Raw genomic sequence first — 20716 nt, forward strand, 5'->3', positions numbered from 1 at the left:
TTTTTCTGGTAGAGCCACAGACGCCTCCTGGGACTCCAGTGAACCCCTTCCTCCAGGCCTCTCCTCCCCTTCCCACCAGCCAACTAAGGCCCAGGTGCTGGCATTTCCAGATTTCAACTATTGATCAGTGATCAGAGACATGTCCTCTGTCCAGGTTCCCTCCTCACTTTGCCCAAGTCACTGTGGGTTTCCATCCGCTTTCCATGCTGCAGCCAGAGAGCTCTCCGTAAAATGCAAACCAGGTCCTGTCCGTTCCCATCACATTGAAGTCTACACTCCTTACCTTGCTGATGAAACCCCTCGAACTGACCTGAACTCTGCAGTGAGCGTAGGCCTTCACACATGCCCAGTGTTGCTTAACCCCACCTACGCGTGCCCATGCCTGGCCAAGCTTTTAAAAACCACCGACACCCAGACCCACCCCCTGAGATAGATTTACTGGTTCGGGGAGGGCCCAGGTGATTCCCATCAGGCAGCCACCATGGAGAACGCTGACAGCACACTCAGCATTCAGATCCTCAACACTCTTAGCTTGCAGCCCTCCCCCACTGCCTGGCCGAGCCTGTATCCTCCTCTCCTCTGCCAGAAACATCCTGCGCACCCCTGTCCCCTTCTGCCCATCTAACTCCTTCTCAGCCTTGGGGCCCAGGCTCCACATCCCTTCCTTCATGTCTCTGAGGCTCAAGCCTGGGACAAGAGCCCCCTCCCTTCCAAGTCTGCTTTTCTCTCATGTGGGATGTGGACTCTAAACCGTGGGTGCCTCAGTGAAGGGAGGAATCCGTCTCTGCTGCAACCCCAGCAGCCCATCAGGGGGCTTCTGTGGGTATCTGGGGAGGGAGCAGTCAAGGGCACTGAGGCTGAGTCAGCAACGATGGATGAAAACCACCGACAGTTATGGAGCCCTTCCGTATCAGCACCCGCTCTGAGGGTTCATGCACACCCCCCAACAACCTGCAGGTGTGCAGGTCCCCGGGCAGGCGCGGCTGCCCCAAGGGCACTCTGCTCACTGCTGGAGCCCACACCATCCCCATCGAGGCTCTCTGCAGGTAACCAGGAATGCTCTTGGGAAGGCACTCACCTGCTTGGCCATTTTGAAAATTTTCAAAGAAGCAGGGCTCACAGAAGCCCACTTCCTGCTTACAGGACCCAGTGTGATTTAAGGGGGAAAAGGCTCCACTTCTCTAGTTGTGGTGTCCACTGTGCTTCTGATGAACCCACTCTCACTACTCTGGGCAGTCACCTCAGAGCTGCAACCAGACACTGGAGATGGTACTACCACCTGCTTATTGTACAGATGGGGAAACTGAGGCCCCAGAGAAGGGGAGCAGTTTATAATCAATGTTCTTAGAACCTGGATAATTGTACTAAGTTGAATGGTGCCAGGTCCTGGACCAGACATTTTCCACTTGCTGTTCACCAACCACTTATAACTGTCCTTGGGTGTGGGGGTGACCAGCTCCATCTTTACTGAGGGAGATGTGGCGGTCAGGGAAAGTCAGTCACACAGTGGTAACAAGGCTTGACTAAAGGCCCTGCCCAGGGCCCTGCCCCTGCACTCTGCCCCAGATATGGGGGATCGGCCTCCTCTGAACATCTCCAGTGGGGAATGCAGGGGAGACGCGCCCCACTCTGTGTCAGACAGCCCCTTTTCCTAGGAAGGTGGTCTAAGGCCCCCAGAAAGAGGCAGAGAGAGAACTCGGGGCCTTACGACTCCATGCTCAGGACTAACACTGTGAACCTTCAGAGTTGGGTTCAAGAAAGGTGCTGAAAGAAAACTATCAAAGTGGGACTTCCCTGGTGGTCCTGGGGTTAAGACACTGAGTTTCCACTGCAGGGGGCATGGATTTGATCCCTGGTCAGGGAACTAAGATCCTGCATGCCGCAGGTCATGGCCAAAAAAAAAATTATCAAAGTAAGTAGAAAGTCCTATAAAGCAACAGTGAAATGTCTGGGCGCTCCTGGGTGACAGGGCACATTTTCGGTGGCAAAGGCACGGGGGAAAGAGCTGGGGCCGTGCCCCCACCTGGGTGAAGTAGGTCCTGGAGGCGTTGGAGCCCAGGAGCCTGCCCTCGATGTGCTGCTGCAGCCGCTCCAGGATGCTGTCCTCGTGCAGGAAGTGAACCTCATGCTTCGTGGGGTGCACGTTGACGTCCACATTCTGGGGGCTGATTTCTAGACTGGCAGGAAAAAGGAGAAGAGTTACATAACACAGTGAGAAACGCGGGGGAAATTCACTCACAGTCTTTGCAGTGGGCAGGAGACTTGGGGAAGCCAAATGATGCAGTAGTTAAGGCTTCAAGGTCAAATCTGAGTGACCTTGGTTCAAATGCTGACTCTGCTACTTGAGAGCTGAGTGGCTGCGGGTAGGTTACAGCATCTTTCTATGCCTCGATTTCCATGCCTGCGAACTGGACCTAATACATGTTGGGGATTAAATTCACGTAAAGCACTTAGCATGCACCCAGCACATTTATCATCCATCAGCTGTCATTACCATCACTCCAGAGCTAGCGGAATTTCTCATTCCATAACTCACGGCCGAGGCATTTAACAATTAGCTGACCAGCAACCTATTAATATGTCTCTTGTTACCCAAACTTTATAGACCAGAGTGTTTCAATATTCATGTACATAACAACTCATCAATGACAGGTGTCAGTTAGTTTCTGCAAAAATTCCCCAGTCAACAATGTGTTAATGTCTCAGGACGGTTCTCCCATATGTAACCATGAACCCGTCCCTACTTACTGTTCAGTATTATGTGGAGATAAAAACATATACAAAAAATAATAAATGTGAGAGAACTTTCTAACATTAAAATGTTGCATAAAAGTCAGTTTAGAGGCTGTGCCATCAACTTACTGCCTCAGGTCAAAGCCAGCATCTATCACTGCAAGCTCTGATAAGGGAGCGTGGCAGTGTGAAGTGTGGTCGGTAGAGGGCGCTGGACGGACCCGTAGGAGAAAAGGGTTTCTCTGCCAGGTTAAGGCAGGTTCCTCTTGGTTCAGGGGCAAGGCGATGTTCACTTTGTTCCACCAACATACTGCCTGGCACAAGGGAAGCTCTCGGTGGGATTCTACAGCACAAGTGAATAAATAAAGGAAAACTGTGCCTTTTACCTGTGAAAAGGGCCAGTGGGATATGGGGTTCACTCTCACTGGGCTAATTAACAAGTCCACGGCTCTTTCAGAGAGGACAGCTGGACAGAATTTCTCTTCCCTATGAGTCTTGGGTGAGGAATTCAGCGCTGCCTTACCTGAGGTACAGGAACGGGTGTGTGCTTTTGGGCAAATACGCTGCATACACCGTTTCTATGGCTTTTCTTAAGGAAGCTGACTCTACCAGACGATCTAGAAAATAAAAGGCGATCAGCTCCTATGTGTCTTAAAGGGTGAGGTGACAGGTGCACACCAATACCATGCCAGGACATCAGCTCAGGAAGAACACGGCTGGGGTGACATCCACATCAGTCCCCCTTTACCATCATGATCCCCCAGCATCTCACTGGGGGCGTGGGGCTCTCCTCTCACCAGAGCAGCAGCAACAGCCAATTCTGCCTCCCTGCTCCTTTCCTCACCCCTCCCCGGCAGCCCAGGCAGACCACGTGCCCCTGCTCAGAACCTCATTCTGCAAATACACACTCCGGGCTACAAGCAGGGAAACAAACGCTGGTGAATAAAACTAGTTCCAGCTCCCCGTGGTAAGGGCCACCACTGGAGCCGGCGTGCTGAACGGTGGGGCAGGCGGCAGCCACACTGGCTCAGGGAGCTCCAACACTGGGGTAGCTGAACAGAGACTTAAGGGCAAGTGCATTTTCCAGGCACTTCAGGGGGTACAAATCTCTGACTGCATGCTGAGAGTAATTCAGGAGATGAGGTAGGCTTGAGAGGGTAGAAAACGATAAAAGCTGGAGAGATAAGACTAAAATCAGAGGAAGATCTATTTTCAAACAACACGGCTCTCTTTTCTCCCCAGACTCTTGACCTGTTGACGATCTACTTCCTGACCTGGTGGAGCAGAGGATATGTCACATCTTTTTATTTCCAATGAAAGAGAGGCAGTGATCTTATGAGCGGGGAGACTATTATTCTGAGTGCTCACTACGTCACCCACAGCTGCCTCAGTGATGTCGCTGTGCTGCGTAACCTAACAAAAGGGGCCCTCCACTGAGGTTTCTGAACTTGAGACACGCTGGAGGAGTGTTCTTTGTCCCTGCCACCCGAGGGAGCCTGCCCAGTGTGTAGGTAAGTAAACGACACACGTAAGAGTCTAACCTAACCTCTAAAGAGTCTATAAATAATAAATGCTGGAGAGGGTGTGGAGAAAAGGGAACCCTCCTCCACTGTTGGTAGGAATGTAAACTGGTTCAGCCACTACAGAGAACAGTACAGAGGTTCCTTAAAAAACTAAAAATAGAGTTACCATATAATCCAACATCTGGAGAAAATGAAAACTCCAATTCAAAAAGGAACAAATGCACCCCAAAATTCACAGCTGCAAAGACATGGAAGCAACTCAAATGTCCATGAACAGATGCGTGGACAAAGAAGACATGGTGTGTATTTTTGTATAAGCATTTACAGTGGGAATATTAGCCATAAAAAAGAATGAAATATTGCCATTTGCAGCAATATGGTAAATGAAATAAATCAAAGACAAATTATTCTATTACTTTTGTGTGGAATGTAAAAAGTACTACAATTGAACTTATTTACAAAACAGAAACAGACTCACAAACATAGAGAACAAGCTTACGGATACCAATGGAGAAAGGCGGAAGAGGGATAAATTAGGAGCGTGGGATTAACCAATACACACCACTGTATGTTAAACAGACAACACAGATTTACTGTATAGCACAGGGAACTATATTTAATATTTTGCAATAACCTATAATGGAAAAGAATCCAAAAATATATACGTGTGTAACTGATTCACTTTGCTGTATACCTAAAACTAATACAATACTGTAAATCAACTACACTTCATTTAAAAAAAAAAAAACCCTGCCTGCACCTAATACACCCCCTCCCTGTGCCCTGCGGGGCAATTTCCAACAGTAGGTCTTGATGTAAGAAGAGAACAAAGGTCTGCCCTGGGCCTGCGGGTAAGGCCCTGAGGCCGGCAGGGAGGAGGCCGCACTGGCTCATGGGGGCTGGGATGCCCTCTCCTGGGCAACCTCTCAGAGGCAAGAACCTGACTCCGCAACCGGCAGCCAACCCTGAGCACGTGTGAGAGGACTAGGGAGACTCAGGGCAGAAACTGTAACTACTTCCTAGTTAAACCACATTTCTGCATGAGGTTTCCCTGGGTGTAATCAAACCTGTGGATAAGAAGTTCCTCCATGGCCCCTTCAAGTTCCCTGTGGAGCGATTTCTCCACATAGCTCCTTCTCACTTACGGTTGATGAAGAGTAAGAAGATGCACTTCTTCACTGAATAGTTTGCATTGGATATGTAGCCATTCATTTTGAAGGCAAGGGTTTTATCCTCACATCCAACTTCTATCAATTCTCTGGTTAGAAAAATGAGAAATTTTTAGGCTTTTCAAAAAACTGGAAAATTCAAACACTCTAAAGAATCAGAGTTGGAAAAATCAGGGCTCCTTCCCATAAACTGACTCTGCCAAGTGTGGATCCCAGAGACTTGGTTCATTAAGATCGTCCAGGCCCACCCACCCATTTGTCTATCCAACCTCTCACCCACCCATCTGGCCATCCATTCACCCACCTAGCTACTATTTTCAAGCATTTATGATATGTCAATCGTCACTGTCACTGTTGGGACATGGCAAGTCAAGTTCTGAGATGTTGTTTGCTGAAACTTTTATGTATCTTAGTAACTCAGTTCCAAAGACGAGATTCCAACGAAATCATCTCTGCTGAAAAATCTCTTACTTTGCTGATGGGGAACATGACAGGCTCCTGTGTGGTGCCCCCCAGAGTGTGTTTACGGGGAGCAGGGGCATCGATTAAGATGAAAAAAGGTCCCCCCATGAGCCACGCTCATTTCTGCCTGAGGGCCTCTTAAGTGCTAGTCCCTCCAGCTGGAAAGTTCCCTCTGCTGGTTTGGCTTCCCAGGTGGCGCTAGTGGTAAAGAACCTGCCTGCCAAAGCGGGACACATAAGAGACACTGGTTCGATCCCTGGGTCAGGAAGATCCCTGGAGTAGGAATGGCAACCCACTCCAGTATTCTTGCCTGGAGAATCCTGTGGACAGAGGAGCCCAGAGGGCTACAGTCCATGGGCTCACAGAGTTGGACACGACTGAAGTGACTTGGCACACACACCGGCTAGTTAATTCCTCCTTACCCACCGTATCTAGGGATCACCTCCTCAAAGAGCCTTCCATGACAATCTCTCTCCCTGATCTCAGGAGATGCCCCACCTTATACTTTTCCTTTAAGCCACTGAGCACAGTCACTAATGAACGGAATAATTATTTCCTGTGTCTCTCCAGTTCGAGTATGAGTCGTCTGAGGACAAGACTCCTTCCTGCTTTATTCCCTCCTCCCCACCTCTACCCCGCAGCACAGTGGCCAGCAAGGAGCAGAAGCTCATCACACACTTGCTGGAAGGGTGGCTGATGCTCCACAGGCAGTGGTGTGTACTCCAAGCCTGCGCAGAGCACAGCTTCCTGCGCTTCCCCACGCAGCGCACCAGCAGGCCCTCTCTCCCCAAAAGAGGCTGGTTTTCGGGAAACCTCTTTTGGGAGTTGCTCCTCTGTGGGATTTCCAGTTTCTTATACTCTCTAAGAGTTTCATAACAACTAATTCTGAATCTCAGAATCTGGCCAAGGAGCTCTTAAAAGTTTCACTGGGTCTTAAAATTTGGTCAACAGAACTCTCTGTTTGTTCTGGGAGCACAACTGAAAAAATAATTCTTTAATACTTGATAAGTAACAAAAGGGTAATTAAAAGCAAATTGACTCTTCTCTAGTTAGGAAACTGGTTTTGTTCAAAAGGTGAGTAATTTGTCCCCTTTGGAGTAGAAAACTGAGTCGTGGGACTACTGCTCCTGCTTTTAAGATTGCTGGAAAAGGTAAAGTCAGGGGCGGTCTCATTCATCTGTGTACCCCCAGCTTCTGGGGCCTGCCTGGCATACAGAAGGCACTTAGTATTGTCCCCTCAGATTATGACGCAGACACTTTGGGCTTTGCAAAGCCCTGAGATTAAGCTACGGATATGAATTGAAACAGTGGCTTTCACCCATCAAGGGGAATGCCGTGAGAAACCCAGAATACAAGCAATTTTCCTGCTGAGGCTTTGACCATGAAGATCTAGGGACACAACACTGCTTGCCACCAGACAGGGAAGTCTTCAAGGGCAGAAACATTTTACTTGTCTTTATATCTTTAACTTCTGGCACAAAGCCCAGAATAAATGTTGAGTGGTAATAAATGCAATCCCAGTGACAATTATGAAAATACAAGGACAAGCGGGAACAACGGAGGATAGAATTCTTCTACACCAGAGATGTTCTGAAGACAGAGACCTAGAGAGAACACACAGTTTGCAGCCAGACCACCTAGGAGATGACGTGCACCCAAGAAGCACTGATTATACAAAATAATCTGAAGCATGACAACAAGCCTGAAGCATAAAAACAAGCCTGTACTTGGTTAAAGAAAACTCTTCAGGCAAGTGTAAACAGATTCCAAAATAATGTGACAGAACACACAAGATTTTAAAAAATGCAAGTTATCAGCATACCGGCTAACAGCATTTCCAAAGATGGAGCGAATGTTGTCCACGGTGGTGGCATCTGGCAGGGTCCTGACGTCAGCTACGGTTTCACCTTGCTGATAAACAGAACAGGGCTGACTGAAATACCATGACCTTGTCTCCACAGCCAACTATTTAAAAAAAAAAAAAACCCTTCTTCTTTTATAATACATAACCATCCTTTATAAATTAAGAACTTACTTTTTTAACTGAGAAACCAATGCCCGAATTGTGTATTGCATACCTGGCAGAGAAAAAGAAAAATAGTAAAAAAGAGAAGCCAAATGCACCATACGAGAAAGAGCCCCCTTGTAGTTAAATGAGTGGAGTTAACTAATCTAAACAAAGATACATACAAACAAACATATCTTTAAATATCATATTTTGCCCACATGAAAATAAACCAGCAGAGACTGCATGAAGATCTCATTGCTACAATGTGGAAGAAATGAACAAAAAACAGGTTTCCCTTTTGCTTCCATGCATTGCTGGCTAGACTCGAGGGTATTTCAATACAATCTCCTCCTTGCCTAGTTTTATTTTCAAACTCATCTGAGTGGTCTCAAAAACTTCTTGAGAATGTAGCCTGAACACCCCCTGTACTGTTCTTCTCTCTGAGACCCTAACACAGCCCCCTCTTCACCCGTGTCTTCCTCCCCACGAGGTCCTGCTTCAGGATCTCCCAGCATTTTCTCCACTGGCTCCCATTTACTCCTCCTCCCTCCATGGGCCCCAGGAACTGAAGGACTGTGTCTAGCAAAACGCACTTATTCAGTAACAGTTCACTTACCACACCTTTGACCAGAAACAATTTATGGGCTGGTATTGCTGCTTACCATTTAGCTCTGCAACTCTTCTCCATTTCTAAACACCAGAACACATTTCTCTGGTGACAGAAGGATTCAGAGACCCGTGCCCAGACTGTGGACTGTACCTGCCGACAACTTCCAAAATTTTTCCATACTCTTCACTTGGGTTTTTTAAAGCTTTCCTCCTCGTGGATATGTTGTAAAAAAGGTCCTCCACCTGAACAGAAGGTTGTTTTTTGTAAATTCACAGAAGTATAGGAAGTACAGCATGGTCTTAAGGCAGAGAATCCAACTGTGTTCACCACCAGCACAGTTCTAAGTGTTAGAAGACAGGGCAGGAGACAGGGCTGCCTTAACAAGAGAAAGCAAGCCTCCCACTTAACTCACTGACTTCTCAGACAGGCACTGGGGTCCACCTCCATGTCAGGCTCTTTGCCTTGTGCTGGGAGTAAGACAAATAAAATACACAGTCCTGCCCAAAACAGCACAGGATTTAGTGGGGCAAAGATAAACCTATAAATCGTTGTGACACCACATGGCATGAAACCTTTGCAAACTAGAAATAATTGTTAGATCTTCTGGGGGTTCTTAGAAATCATACTGTGGTCCCAGGTACAAGATCCCGCTGAACATGAGATGCAAAGTACACGTTCATTTCCTCATTGCTGCGCCCCCGACCTGCCTCATCAAGCCCAGGGCTTGGGGCCTTCAAGCAGATGTGCCCTGGCTGGGGCTGTGGGTGCAGGGGTGGGACATGTAACGTGATAGCGGGGTGATTTATGGGATCCCAGAAGAGAAACACACCAAATGTGGCCACACACCACAGGAATAAGGCAGCTTAACAGCCTTTCTCCTGATTCATAACATAATAACACAAGTGCCCTTTGAATGAGTGGTCAGATATTCCTTGTGCCATCCTTCTTTTGATAGAGGAGCAAAGTAAGATGAACAACCATTAAATGACTTGCCTCTGGACACACTGCCGCTGAGTGGCAAGGTTAGGACTCTGGACTTGTCTTCTGGAGTCACGTTTAAGGTTCTTTCAATGGCAGCTACCCTGCCACCAATTTCTGCCATCTCAACAGAAGAATCTCCCAGCCTCTTAAAATACAGGAGGTGGTGGGTAGGCTGCCATGTCACAAAAATCAATCATCATTTCTCTTTCTTACAGGGTGATATCTTGAGGCTTCTATTAACTGGTAAATATTCATTATATCAATCCTTTGAGAACTCAAAGACAATTTTGCCTTTTATTTCAGTATTTACACAAAGCTCTTTCTCAACAATGTCACCTCCTGTGTACCATTCTTACCGTGATCTGGGTCCCTTGGTTGCCTGCACATGGTTTAGGAGGCGCTTTCAGCTTTCCATCTGAGTAATGAGCTCTATCAGAAAACATAAGAGATACTGGTAGCTAATAGAGAATAGATACTTCTCCAAAGAGTAAAAAAGTAAGTTACATCAAAAACAGATTAAAATATAGCCATGTTATATGTTGTCTGAGTTACCAGCTTCCTCCCTTTTTCTACTTCCATAACCATCCTAAATGGGTACCAAACAAGCGGGGAAAAGATCCCTATTTTTTTGTTTGTTTACCAATTACTGCATTTTTAGTTTCTGAGTTCTGGGCTACAAACAAAAGTTTTGCCACTGCCTAAGATGACAGTAACATTTTTTTCAATAATTCTGCAATCATTTATTAAAGGGCTATCATGTATCAGGCCTGTAAACACCCTGAAATAGAGACAGGCCTTGGGGGGTTCTTGATTTAGTGAGGGGACAGATTGTTTCCTGAAGTGTGGAACAAGATCCCAAGTGGTCCAGAGAAGGAAAACACTGAGCCTGGGGTAGGGTGGGAGGAAGTGTCACAGAAGAGATGACACTTCACCTGGGCCCTTGACTGCTGTCTTCTCAAGTGGAGAGGGCAGGAAGTCCATCCAGGAAGGGAAAAGATAGACAAAAGCACAGAAGCTTTAGAATACATAGCAGCGCAGCTGTGGGGACAGGCTGGGAAGATGGACTGAGCATCTGGGGAGCGCACGAGCTGCTATGACGAAGATTCTGGAAGATTATGGATTTCATCCTGCCACACAGGGGAAGCTATAGAGGTCCCAAGCAGGGGCAGAACACTCCAGAGGCAAAGAAATGGAGTTTGTGCCCCAGGCTATTTCAGAAGACATTCACTCACAAGCGCCTCCGTTTGTGAGAAGAGATTCTAATCATATCAGCAGCCAGGTCCTAGGGCTGTTGCAATTTGCATCTAGTCAACCCCCTTCAGCGCCAAGTGCTGCAGCTGAAACGCTCCATCATCCATGACAGCACACACTCATCTGTGGAAGAGGGCTGAGAACAGGCAGAACTGCCCTCGGTTGAAGCTGTTTTCTATATAAACTAACACTCTGTATGGTAAGAAAAAAATTCTTTTTGGCAGGAATTAGATTTGAATACACATCTTTCACTAGTAATGGCCAACAGTTATGAGAGCAAAGGCATGATTTTGATCCCTTGAATCCCCTTCCTGTTCTGCGCCAGCACAAGAGACAGCCAGTGGACACCTGTGGGAAGGAATCCACAGCAGCACTCATGTGTGACTGGACTATGCCAAAGCGTTTGATTATGTGGATCACGATAAACTGTGGAAAATTCTTCAAGAGATGGGACTACCAGACCACCTGACCTGCCTCTTGAGAAATCTGTATGCAGGTCAGGAAGCAACAGTTAGAACTGGACATGGAACAACAGACTGGTTCCAAATAGGAAAAGGAGTACGACAAGGCTGTATATTGTCACCCTGCTTATTTAACTTATATGCAGAGTACATCATGAGAAACGCTGGACTGGAAGAAGCACAAGCTGGAATCAAGATTGCTGGGAGAAATATCAACAACCTCAGATATGCAGATGACACCACCCTTATGGCAGAAAGTGAAGAGGAACTCAAAAGCCTCTTGATGAAAGTGAAAGTGGAGAGTGAAAAAGCTGGATTAAAGCTCAACATTCAGAAAACAAAGATCGTGGCATCCGGTCCCATCACTTCATGGGAAATAGATGGGGAAACAATGGAAACAGTGTCAGACTTTATTCTTCTGGGCTCCAAAATCACTGCAGATGGTGACTGCAGCCATGAAATTAAAGACGCTTACTCCTTGGAAGGAAAGTTATGACCAACCTAGATAGCATATTCAAAAGCAGAGACATTACTTTGCCAACAAAGGTCCGTCTAGTCAAGGCTATGGTTTTTCCAGTGGTCATGTATGGATGTGAAAGTTGGACTGTGAAGAAGGCTGAGCACCGAAGAATTCATGCTTTTGAACTGTGGTGTTGGAGAAGACTCTTGAGAGTCCCTGGGACTGCAAGGAGATCCAACCGTCCATTCTGAAGGAGATCAGCCCTGGGATTTCTTTGGAGGGAATGATGCTAAAGCTGAAACTCCAGTACTTTGGCCATCTCATGCAAAGAGTTGACTCACTGGAAAAGATCCTGATGCTGGGAGGGATTGGGGGCAGGAGGAGACGGGGACGACAGAGGATGAGATGGCTGGATGGCATCACTGACTTGATGGATGTGAGTCTGGGTGAACTCTGGGAGTTGGTGATAGACAGGGAGGCCTGGCGTGCTGCGATTCATGGGGTCGCAAAGAGTCGGACACAACTGAGCCACTGAACTGAACTGAACTGAAGGAGTCACAATCCTCTGGCACCCCAGCCACAGCCGCGTAATTAGGCCAAAGCCATGCCTTGCTGAAGGGCCAAGGGGCAGAGTGACATCACAGCTCCCACTGACTCAGCCCTCCTCAGCGTAACAGACACGGTGCTAGGCACTTGTAATCTGTTACAGCGAACCTTTCACAAGTTCATGAAGGAAGATTATTACTTACAACCACCCCTTTGGATTACCAACTAATCCAAAGGGAGGAAAGAAAATGTTCCCAAGATCTAGGCAAAAAAAGGTAACATTCGTGTTTAGACAGGATTACATTGAGTTGCAGGACAAAGCATGTTTCGGGATGAATCTATACGCTAAGCAGAGGCCAGCACTATACCTGAATGCACACTTCCCGTCAGCTGTTTTGGTTGTAATGGTGACGTGAGCCACGTGGCTTATGCTGGCCAAAGCCTAAGGAAGCAAAGGACATGGAGTGAAAGAAACGCCCACTCCTGGGTCACCCCCATCTCGCATTAAGGGAGAAGTTACCTAAATTGCCTCTTCTGTATTGTATTAACAAATGGCAACAATGAGCACTCTGCTCACTCATTTGATGACACGTTAAAAAAAAAAGGAAGCTATCAAATGGAATCTACAGCACAATTACTAAAACAAAAGGGGAAAAAATATATACATATAAAAGTCCTAAAAGAAAACACAACCAAGAATTAATGTTAACAGCAACTGTGTTCAGGTGTAGAGTTATAGGCATATTTAATATTCTCAATGACTTGTCTTCTAACAATTTTAAAGCTGCCTTCAGAAATAGGATAATGGAATCACTCCAAATTGACAGTGTTGTAAACTGTATTCAAAACTGTTTTCTGTAAGCAATTTTATGTTTAGAAATAAAAATTTTTAATTATGCAATTAAGATGAAACAAATTTTTTTTTAAATGACTATTTTTCCCCCTGAAAATCAAGATTGATTCACTGGCCCTTTGGAACCTGTATTTCCTTTCACAGGACATCACAGCATAAAAAAAACACAACCTAAGCATTGTGATATGTGACAACATCTAAGCAGACAGTAAATGCAGGGGTGGCAGCTTCAGTTCATTAACAAGGACCATGGCTCAGGCTCAGAGATTACCAGGTCCTAGCTGGATTTCCCTGGTGAACTGTGATAAGCTAACTTCCACTCAGTTCAGTCTGACTCTTTTCAACCCCAAGGACTATAGCCCGCCAGGCTCCTCTGTCCACAGGATTCTCCAGGCAAGAATATTGGAGTAAGTTGCCATTGCCTTCTTGAGACTCTTCCTGACCCAGGGATCAAACCCAGGTCTCCAGCATTGCAGGCAGATTCTTTACTATCTGAGCTATAGAGAAGTCCTAATTTTCATTATTAAATATGTAAACGATTTTGAGACTTGATTTTTTTTTAATGATTTTGAGATTTGGATAAGGAAGGACATGAAATACATGCAAAACTACAACACTACCCAACACCATGAAGAAAGCAAGCCACTGGCAGATGATCCAGCTGCTTCAGGGGCCTTTGTACAGGCACTGGGGGAAGAGGATAACAGCACAGACTCTGGAGTCAAACTGCCAGGGCTCAGTTCCCCATTCTGCCACTTTCCAGCTGTGCACTCCAGCCACACTTCTTAAAGTCTGAGTGTCAGTTTCCCAGTATAACAAACAGGGCAATAATAATAGAACCTACTCTTTCAGAGTTGTCAAGTGTGAAAGGGTTAATACATACAAAGGGCTGAGAACCATGGATGGCACATAGCAATCCCTCAGTAAATCTTCCCTGTTTAATCACAACCCCAAAGATACCCTACAACCAGGCTAAGGCTACAGAAGGCCCTGGGCTTAGGAACTGACTCAGGAAGTTGCAAAGTCAGAATGAAACTGCTTTGCCAGGGCTGACCTGAGACCTACTTGAAGTCAGGGGAACCTCAAGGTTCACAGTCTGATGCTATTCCTTCCTGGAACAACTCGGGACTCACTGTGAGCTGGAGGGTGCTTCAGACCACCTGGATTTGATCTGAATTGTGACAACTGGGTCATAAAAAGCTGCCTTTTAATTAAAAAAAGAAAAAAATCAAAGTAAAAATACATTCACATGATAAAAAATTTAAAAACTACAAAAAGGCCTAAAATGAAAAATAATTGGCTCCATTCCCTTCCCTTCTCTTCACTCTCATCCCCGCAAATAACTACCCCCAAATAGTTTCTCTGGTACCCCAAAGCCCCCAGAATACAGCCGGAACACTGCCCGGCCAACACCTGGATTTTAGCACAGTGATACCCATGTCCCCTACGTCTAGAACTGTTAAGATAACAAATGTGTGCTGTTTTAAACCACTAAGATTGTGGTCATTTGGGGGAGCAGCAATAGGAAGCTAATACAAGTTACTGGAAATGTGTGTGTATTTTTACTCACAAACATTATATCTATAAACTTATCCTAAGAAAATTAACTGAACAAAACACACTGTACATGTGAATGTTCACCAGAGCATTAGGCATGAAAAAAATGGCAAAGAGCATAAACGTTCAACAGGAAACCTTTAAATAGACTACAGTACATATAAGTAATAGAACAGTATGTAGCATTATAATTTATGTAGTCCTACATATACTGAATGATATCTTTATATTCAGAGTATTGTCATAAAAATATAAGTTATTTTAGTCTTAAAAGTATTTTTATCCATTTTCTATATCATATGTCCCCATGATAGGCCATATAATTTCATTTATACATATATCAGAATATAACGTAAAAGATTAGGACTCAAAAAATAAAAACCCCAGGAAACTTTTTATACCACGAAAATTAACAGTAATTTCTCAATAAAATCAAATAATCAATCTGAGTTCAATTACCTGTCTCAAAAAAATTTTAGTTTGTGCAAATAAGGATCCAAGTAATATCCATACGTTGGAGCTGGCTCATATGCCTCTTACATCCCCCTAACCTCTGATTCTTGCTCCCTTCTTTGCCTTTCTTCCCCTGTGCAGTTCACTTTATAGGAAACAAGTTTTTTATCACGTGATTTCCCAGTCTCAGCCCCTGTACCATGCTCCCTCTCTCCCTGTACTTTTGGTATACTGGTACTTAGATCTAAGTATTGCCTGAGATTCACATCTGATTGGGGACAAGAAAACTTGGTAGGTGGTACAGTCTTCTTCCATCAAGAGACTTGGGTGTCTCTGGAGATACATAATATTAAAAAGCAGAGACATTCCTTTGCCAACAAAGGTGCATCTAGTCAAAGCTATGGTTTTCCCAGTGGTCCTGTATGGCTGTGACAGCTGGACCATAGAGAAAGCTGAGCGCCAAAGAACTGATGCTTTTGACCTGTGCTGTTGGAGAAGACTCTTGAGAGTCCCTTGGACTGCAAGGAGATCAAACCAGTCCATCCTAAAGGAGATCAGTCCTGGGTGTTCATTGGAGGGACTGATGCTGAGGATGAAGCTCCAATACTCTGGCCACCTGATGTGAAGAACTGACTCATAAGAAAAGACACTGATACTGAGAAAGATTGAAGGCAGGAAGAGAAGGGGATGACAGAGGACAAGATGGTTGGATGGCATCACCGACTCAATGGACATGAATTTGAGCAAACTCCGGGAGTTGGTGATGGACAGGGAAGCCTGGCGTGCTGCAGTCCATGGGGTTGCAAAGAGTCGGACACGACTGAGTGACTGAACTGAACTGAACAAGTAAAAAGTGTTATACCTTACTGACCTATTGAGAAACACAGGCTGCCCAACGGCAGAAATGTAATCATAGGAAGATATTTACACTCTGCTTCCATCCTCAGCTTACCTCACCCCGAAAGCCATAGGTAGAAATATGAGCTAAATCCTCAAAGGACTGCAGTTTACTTGTGGTGAACCTCTCACACACAATCTCAAGATCTTCTTTCTACAAGGTGCAAAGAAACAAGTAAATAATTATGTTACTTGTTTTTCCCAGTCTTTCTGAATTTCCCTTTTCTTGACTGACTCCAGGAAGTAAATGCTCTCGGGAGAAGAGTTCGAACTCAGCAGGAGCCTCCTCTCTGGGCTCCAGAATTCCACGAGGCCCTGGCACTCCCTCCTCTTCACTCACCTGGGTCTCAGCCTGGCCTGCTGCTTCTGTCTCGGCTCCCCTGACAGCAGATAATCCACAATTCCATCCCTAGACCTCCGCTCTGTCTACACTCACTCTCTCGATGATCTCATGCAGGCTCACAGATTGTACAAAAATTATTACTGTATTAGGAAACTCCTTTATTAAAAATTTACAGATAAATTTAGTTGCAGTAAAAATAATTAACAAAATTTACTGCTTTAACCCTCTCTAGGTATATGAAGTACACTCTCAATATTGTGCAACCATCACCAACTTCCATGTCCAGAACTCTGAAATCTCCCCAAACGGAAACTGTACCCATTAAACAAAAGCTCTCCATTTCCCCCTCCTCCAAGCCCCTGGGAACCACCATTCTACTTTCTGATTCTAAAGATTTAACTACACTAGGTATGCCATATAAGTGGAAACAAACAGAATATTTCCTTTTGTGACTGGCTAATTCCACTTAGCATCCTGTCTTTAGGGTTCATCCATGTACTAGCATTTGTCAAAAATTCACTCCTTTCTAAGGATGAATAACATTCCATTCTATGTATTTATCATATATTGTTTATCCACTCATCTGTTGCCTACACCTTTGGAATATCATGAATATGTTGCTATGAACATGAGTGTGCAAATCTCTCTAAGACCTTGCTTTCAACTCTTTTGGGTATAAACCCAGAAGTGGAATTGCTGGATCATATGGCAATTGTTTAATTTTCTTCCACAGTGGCTGCACTATTTGATACTCCCACCAGCAATGTACAAGAGCGCCAATGTCTCAACATGCTTGCCAATATTTCCTTTTTGAGACATCAAAGGTTTAATGGATGAGGGAGCTTACACATCTGAAGAAAGGTCCTGGAGTGACACCCATTGTATGAAGGAAGTGGGTGAAGCACATGGCAGGCAGGATATGGTGACAATCTTTTTATTAATTAATTATAAAAAACATCCTAATTGATGTCAAGTGGGATCTCACTGAAGTTTTTATTTCTATTTCCCTAATGACTAATCATGTCAAGTGTCTCTTAATTTGAGTCTCATGGCTTTTAATACCATTAAATGCAATACACCAAATTTTTATCTCCAGAGCAAACCTCTACTTTGCACTCCAAACATGTGGATCCATGGATCCAACAAACAGGCATCTTAAATTTAACACACGCCCAAATGAATTAGTGATCTTCCCAAATCTGCCTATCGTATAGTCTTCCCATCGGTAAATGGCAGCTTCTTTTTCTATTTGCACAGGCCAAAACCTTGAAGGCATTCTTGACTCCTCTTACTCCCTACACCTGCAAATTCTGAGAGCTTTGTTCATCATCACCAACAAAGAATACCATTGCTTCTGTCCTGTCCTGCTACAGTCTATTTTCCACACTGCAGACAGAAGAGTTCTTATAAAACTTGCCAAACCATGTTACCTCTTGGCTCAAAATGTTCTAATCATGTCCCTCCTCATCCAGAGTAAAAGCCAAAGATTGTACAATGGCCCACAAGTTCCTGCATGCTCAGCCTGCTTCCCCTTCAGATCTCATCTCCTGCTACTCTTCCACTCCCCCCACCACCCCGTTCTAGACACCACAAGCTCCTTGCTAGTTCTTCAGCATGTCAGGAAAGCTCCCATTTTGTGGTTTTTGTGTGTATTGTTCTCTCTGCTCAGAACACTCAACCTTTAAACAGACTCATGACTCAATCCCTGACCTCCTTACTCTCCTGAACGCTGCCCGGCATGGAATAGGTATTCAATAAATATTTATTGTTGAAGTTCTCAAACAATCCCATCCGTAAAAGCCTGAAGTTTCCAGAACAGGGCAAAGTTCCACCACTTCCCACAGATGCAACACAAGAAGCGCACAAACATCCTGCTGCCCTGAGCTTATACTCACCCTGATTCCAGTGCCATTGTCTTGAATCTGAATCAACTTCAGGCCTCCCTCTTTAACAACCACTTGAATACTTGTGGATTTTGCATCTAAACTGGCAAATCAAACAAAAAATAGTAATTTATCAGTCTGCAATTATTCCAGTGCACATATTTTAAAATGAATCAAGGCATAAGAACAAATTTCAGACAAATACAAGACTGATGAATGTGTTTTTCTTTTGTCTTAAAGGCTCTGAGACCACAATGTTATCAGCTTACATGTTGTGAGAGAGGGATGGAAAGAAGAGAGGGGCAGAGGGGGCAACCATCACTTCCAATAGGACATTCAGCAACATTTCTGCTCCTCTAGTTCTAAACTAATTCTACCATCTGTTACTCAAACTTTATTCAGCCCCAGGATCCTACATGACCCTTATAAAATGTCACTAAGGAAAAAATTCTGTAAGTTTTTCTCCACTAGCCTCTTTATGAAAATATATGTTGGGAGAAAGAAAAAAATTGTGCTGCAGAAAATTAAATACACCTTATTACCCCTTCAAAGAAAAGTCTATAAGCATAGAGCATCTGGAGAGAGAGAAAATAAATCAGCCTGGGGCTGCATGAGAAAGAGAACTTACCTTCTCTTTAGGAAGATAATTATTTATTCAGAAATAAGATAATAAGTTACTTAAATATCAAAGAACTTTCTCAGGAGTCCCTGAATTGAAGTTGCATTTAGCCATCTTGACTTGTGTATTAAAAACAGCACAGCTAGACTCCATACAAAATTTCTTGGAGAACTGTAAGCCAGTGATCTAATATGTGTAGTGTTCCTGAACGGTACCTTAACACACTTAAATTGCTCTGTTAGTTAATTCTAAAATTGGAGAAACAAAAGCCAGCATTTGCCAACTATGTAAGTAAAGTCAAAAGGAGAGACAATGCTCAGATTCCCTGCTTCTTCTGTCCACTTTCTAATTCTCTTCCTTTGTCCTGGTGGTTCTTTCTAACCCACTGTTCTTTCATTACCCCCATGGTTGTTTATATTTTCAGAACAATCCCTTTACAAACCTTCCAACTGGAACATTTGTTTTTCCCTTTAACGTATGGATTGTATTAACATCAATGCATTTTTTTTTTTTTTTAATATTTGGCTGCACCAGGTCTTATTGCAGCACACAGGATCTTTAGTTGCAGCATGTGGGATCTAGTTCCCTGGCCAGGGATTGAACCCCAGTCCCCTACACTGGGAGGACAGAATCTTAGCAACTGGACCACCTGGGAAGCCCCACATCAATCAAAGCATTTCAACACAAAGGAGCCGACACATTTAGGTATACTATAAGCCTCTGCCCTTTTTGAAGTTTACAGTTTACATCTAACCTTCTTTCCACGTTTTTAACCTCTTCCCTCCACAATGGTTGTGTGACAGTTCTAAACTTCAGAATCCCCGGAATACCCCCAAGAGATAAGGGATCTTCGAAGTGACTCCGCAAAAAGGGTAGGAAAATCCTAAGTGGGTGATTTGAAAGAATAGCATTGAAACATGTATATTATCACATGTGAAACAGATAACACCAGTCCAGGTTCGATGCATGAGACAGGGTGCTCAGGGCTGGTGCACTGGGATGACCCAGAGAGATGGGATGGGGAGGGAGGTGGGAGGGGGGTTCAGGATGGGGAACACATGTACACCCGTGGCTGATTCATGTCAATGTATGGCAAAACCAATACAATATTGTAAAGTAATTAGCCTACAATTAAATTAATTTAAAAAAATTCTAAATGGGGACTAACCTGGCAATAATAGGAAAACCACAAATTACACTCTAAGTTCACTGTTCTCTCCTAAAATCCCAACAATTAATTTTGAATATAACTCAAAGTGAATTGAACCGTTCAATGTAGATGGATGACTTCTGGAATAAGCAAGAAACTGATAACCCATGGTACCGTTTGAAAGAATAAAGGAATTTAAATTATAAAACTTTTACACATTCAAAAACTTGCACCTTCTGCATATACAGTTTAAAAGGGTTTCTTAGTTAATAGCATCATTAAAACAATGATGCTAAAATACTGGTTTACTGTCCTTGCTCCCCCAACAACCCTAAAGTCTCGCGAGACCGCTCCCGAAGACACGTGAGGGGAGCAGACAGTAGCCTGGGCCTTGGCCGCCGCGACCACACACACTTTGGTTCAGGGCAGGGAGGCGTGTCCGCGCCATCCATAGCGGCGGTCCGTTATGTAGTGGCCTTCGAGAAAGCCTTGACTTCCTTCGTACCAGTTCTCAATCATTTCCTTGATGGCATTAGCCGGCCGCTGGATAACTTCCCCTGCCGCGATGCGGTTCACCACTGTCTCGTCCAGCCGCCGGATAACCCCCGCTACAAGCGACATTTTGGCGCCAGACGATCCCGGGTCACGGCGTGAAGCTCACTGGAAGTACCTCCAGCCAATCTCCATACAGTTTCTTGCCCACGTCCTTCCCTCAATCCTGTTGACGAAATCCAGCCTAACCCTCGGGCGGTAGCGT

At 44.8% G+C, this 20716-nt stretch overlaps 1 protein-coding gene across 1 annotated transcript in view; it reads right to left on the reverse strand.

The window, feature by feature from the left end:
* MLH1 (mutL homolog 1) overlaps positions 1-20708 on the reverse strand; it is a 90163-nt gene extending 69455 nt beyond the window's left edge. The window contains exons 1-11 of the mRNA XM_055558729.1: positions 20465-20708; positions 18203-18293; positions 16020-16118; positions 12573-12646; positions 9843-9915; positions 8656-8747; positions 7923-7965; positions 7710-7798; positions 5402-5514; positions 3257-3350; positions 2024-2177 (exon numbers count right to left, since the gene is read on the reverse strand). Of these exons, the coding sequence (XP_055414704.1) occupies positions 2024-2177; positions 3257-3350; positions 5402-5514; positions 7710-7798; positions 7923-7965; positions 8656-8747; positions 9843-9915; positions 12573-12646; positions 16020-16118; positions 18203-18293; positions 20465-20580 (1038 nt within the window). The 5' untranslated portion in view covers positions 20581-20708. The remainder of the gene's footprint in view (positions 1-2023; positions 2178-3256; positions 3351-5401; positions 5515-7709; positions 7799-7922; positions 7966-8655; positions 8748-9842; positions 9916-12572; positions 12647-16019; positions 16119-18202; positions 18294-20464) is intronic.
* Between the last annotated feature and the right edge of the window lie 8 nt (positions 20709-20716).

Source organism: Bubalus kerabau, chromosome 20 (assembly GCF_029407905.1).
Source record: "Bubalus kerabau isolate K-KA32 ecotype Philippines breed swamp buffalo chromosome 20, PCC_UOA_SB_1v2, whole genome shotgun sequence".
Lineage (NCBI taxonomy): Eukaryota > Metazoa > Chordata > Mammalia > Artiodactyla > Bovidae > Bubalus > Bubalus kerabau.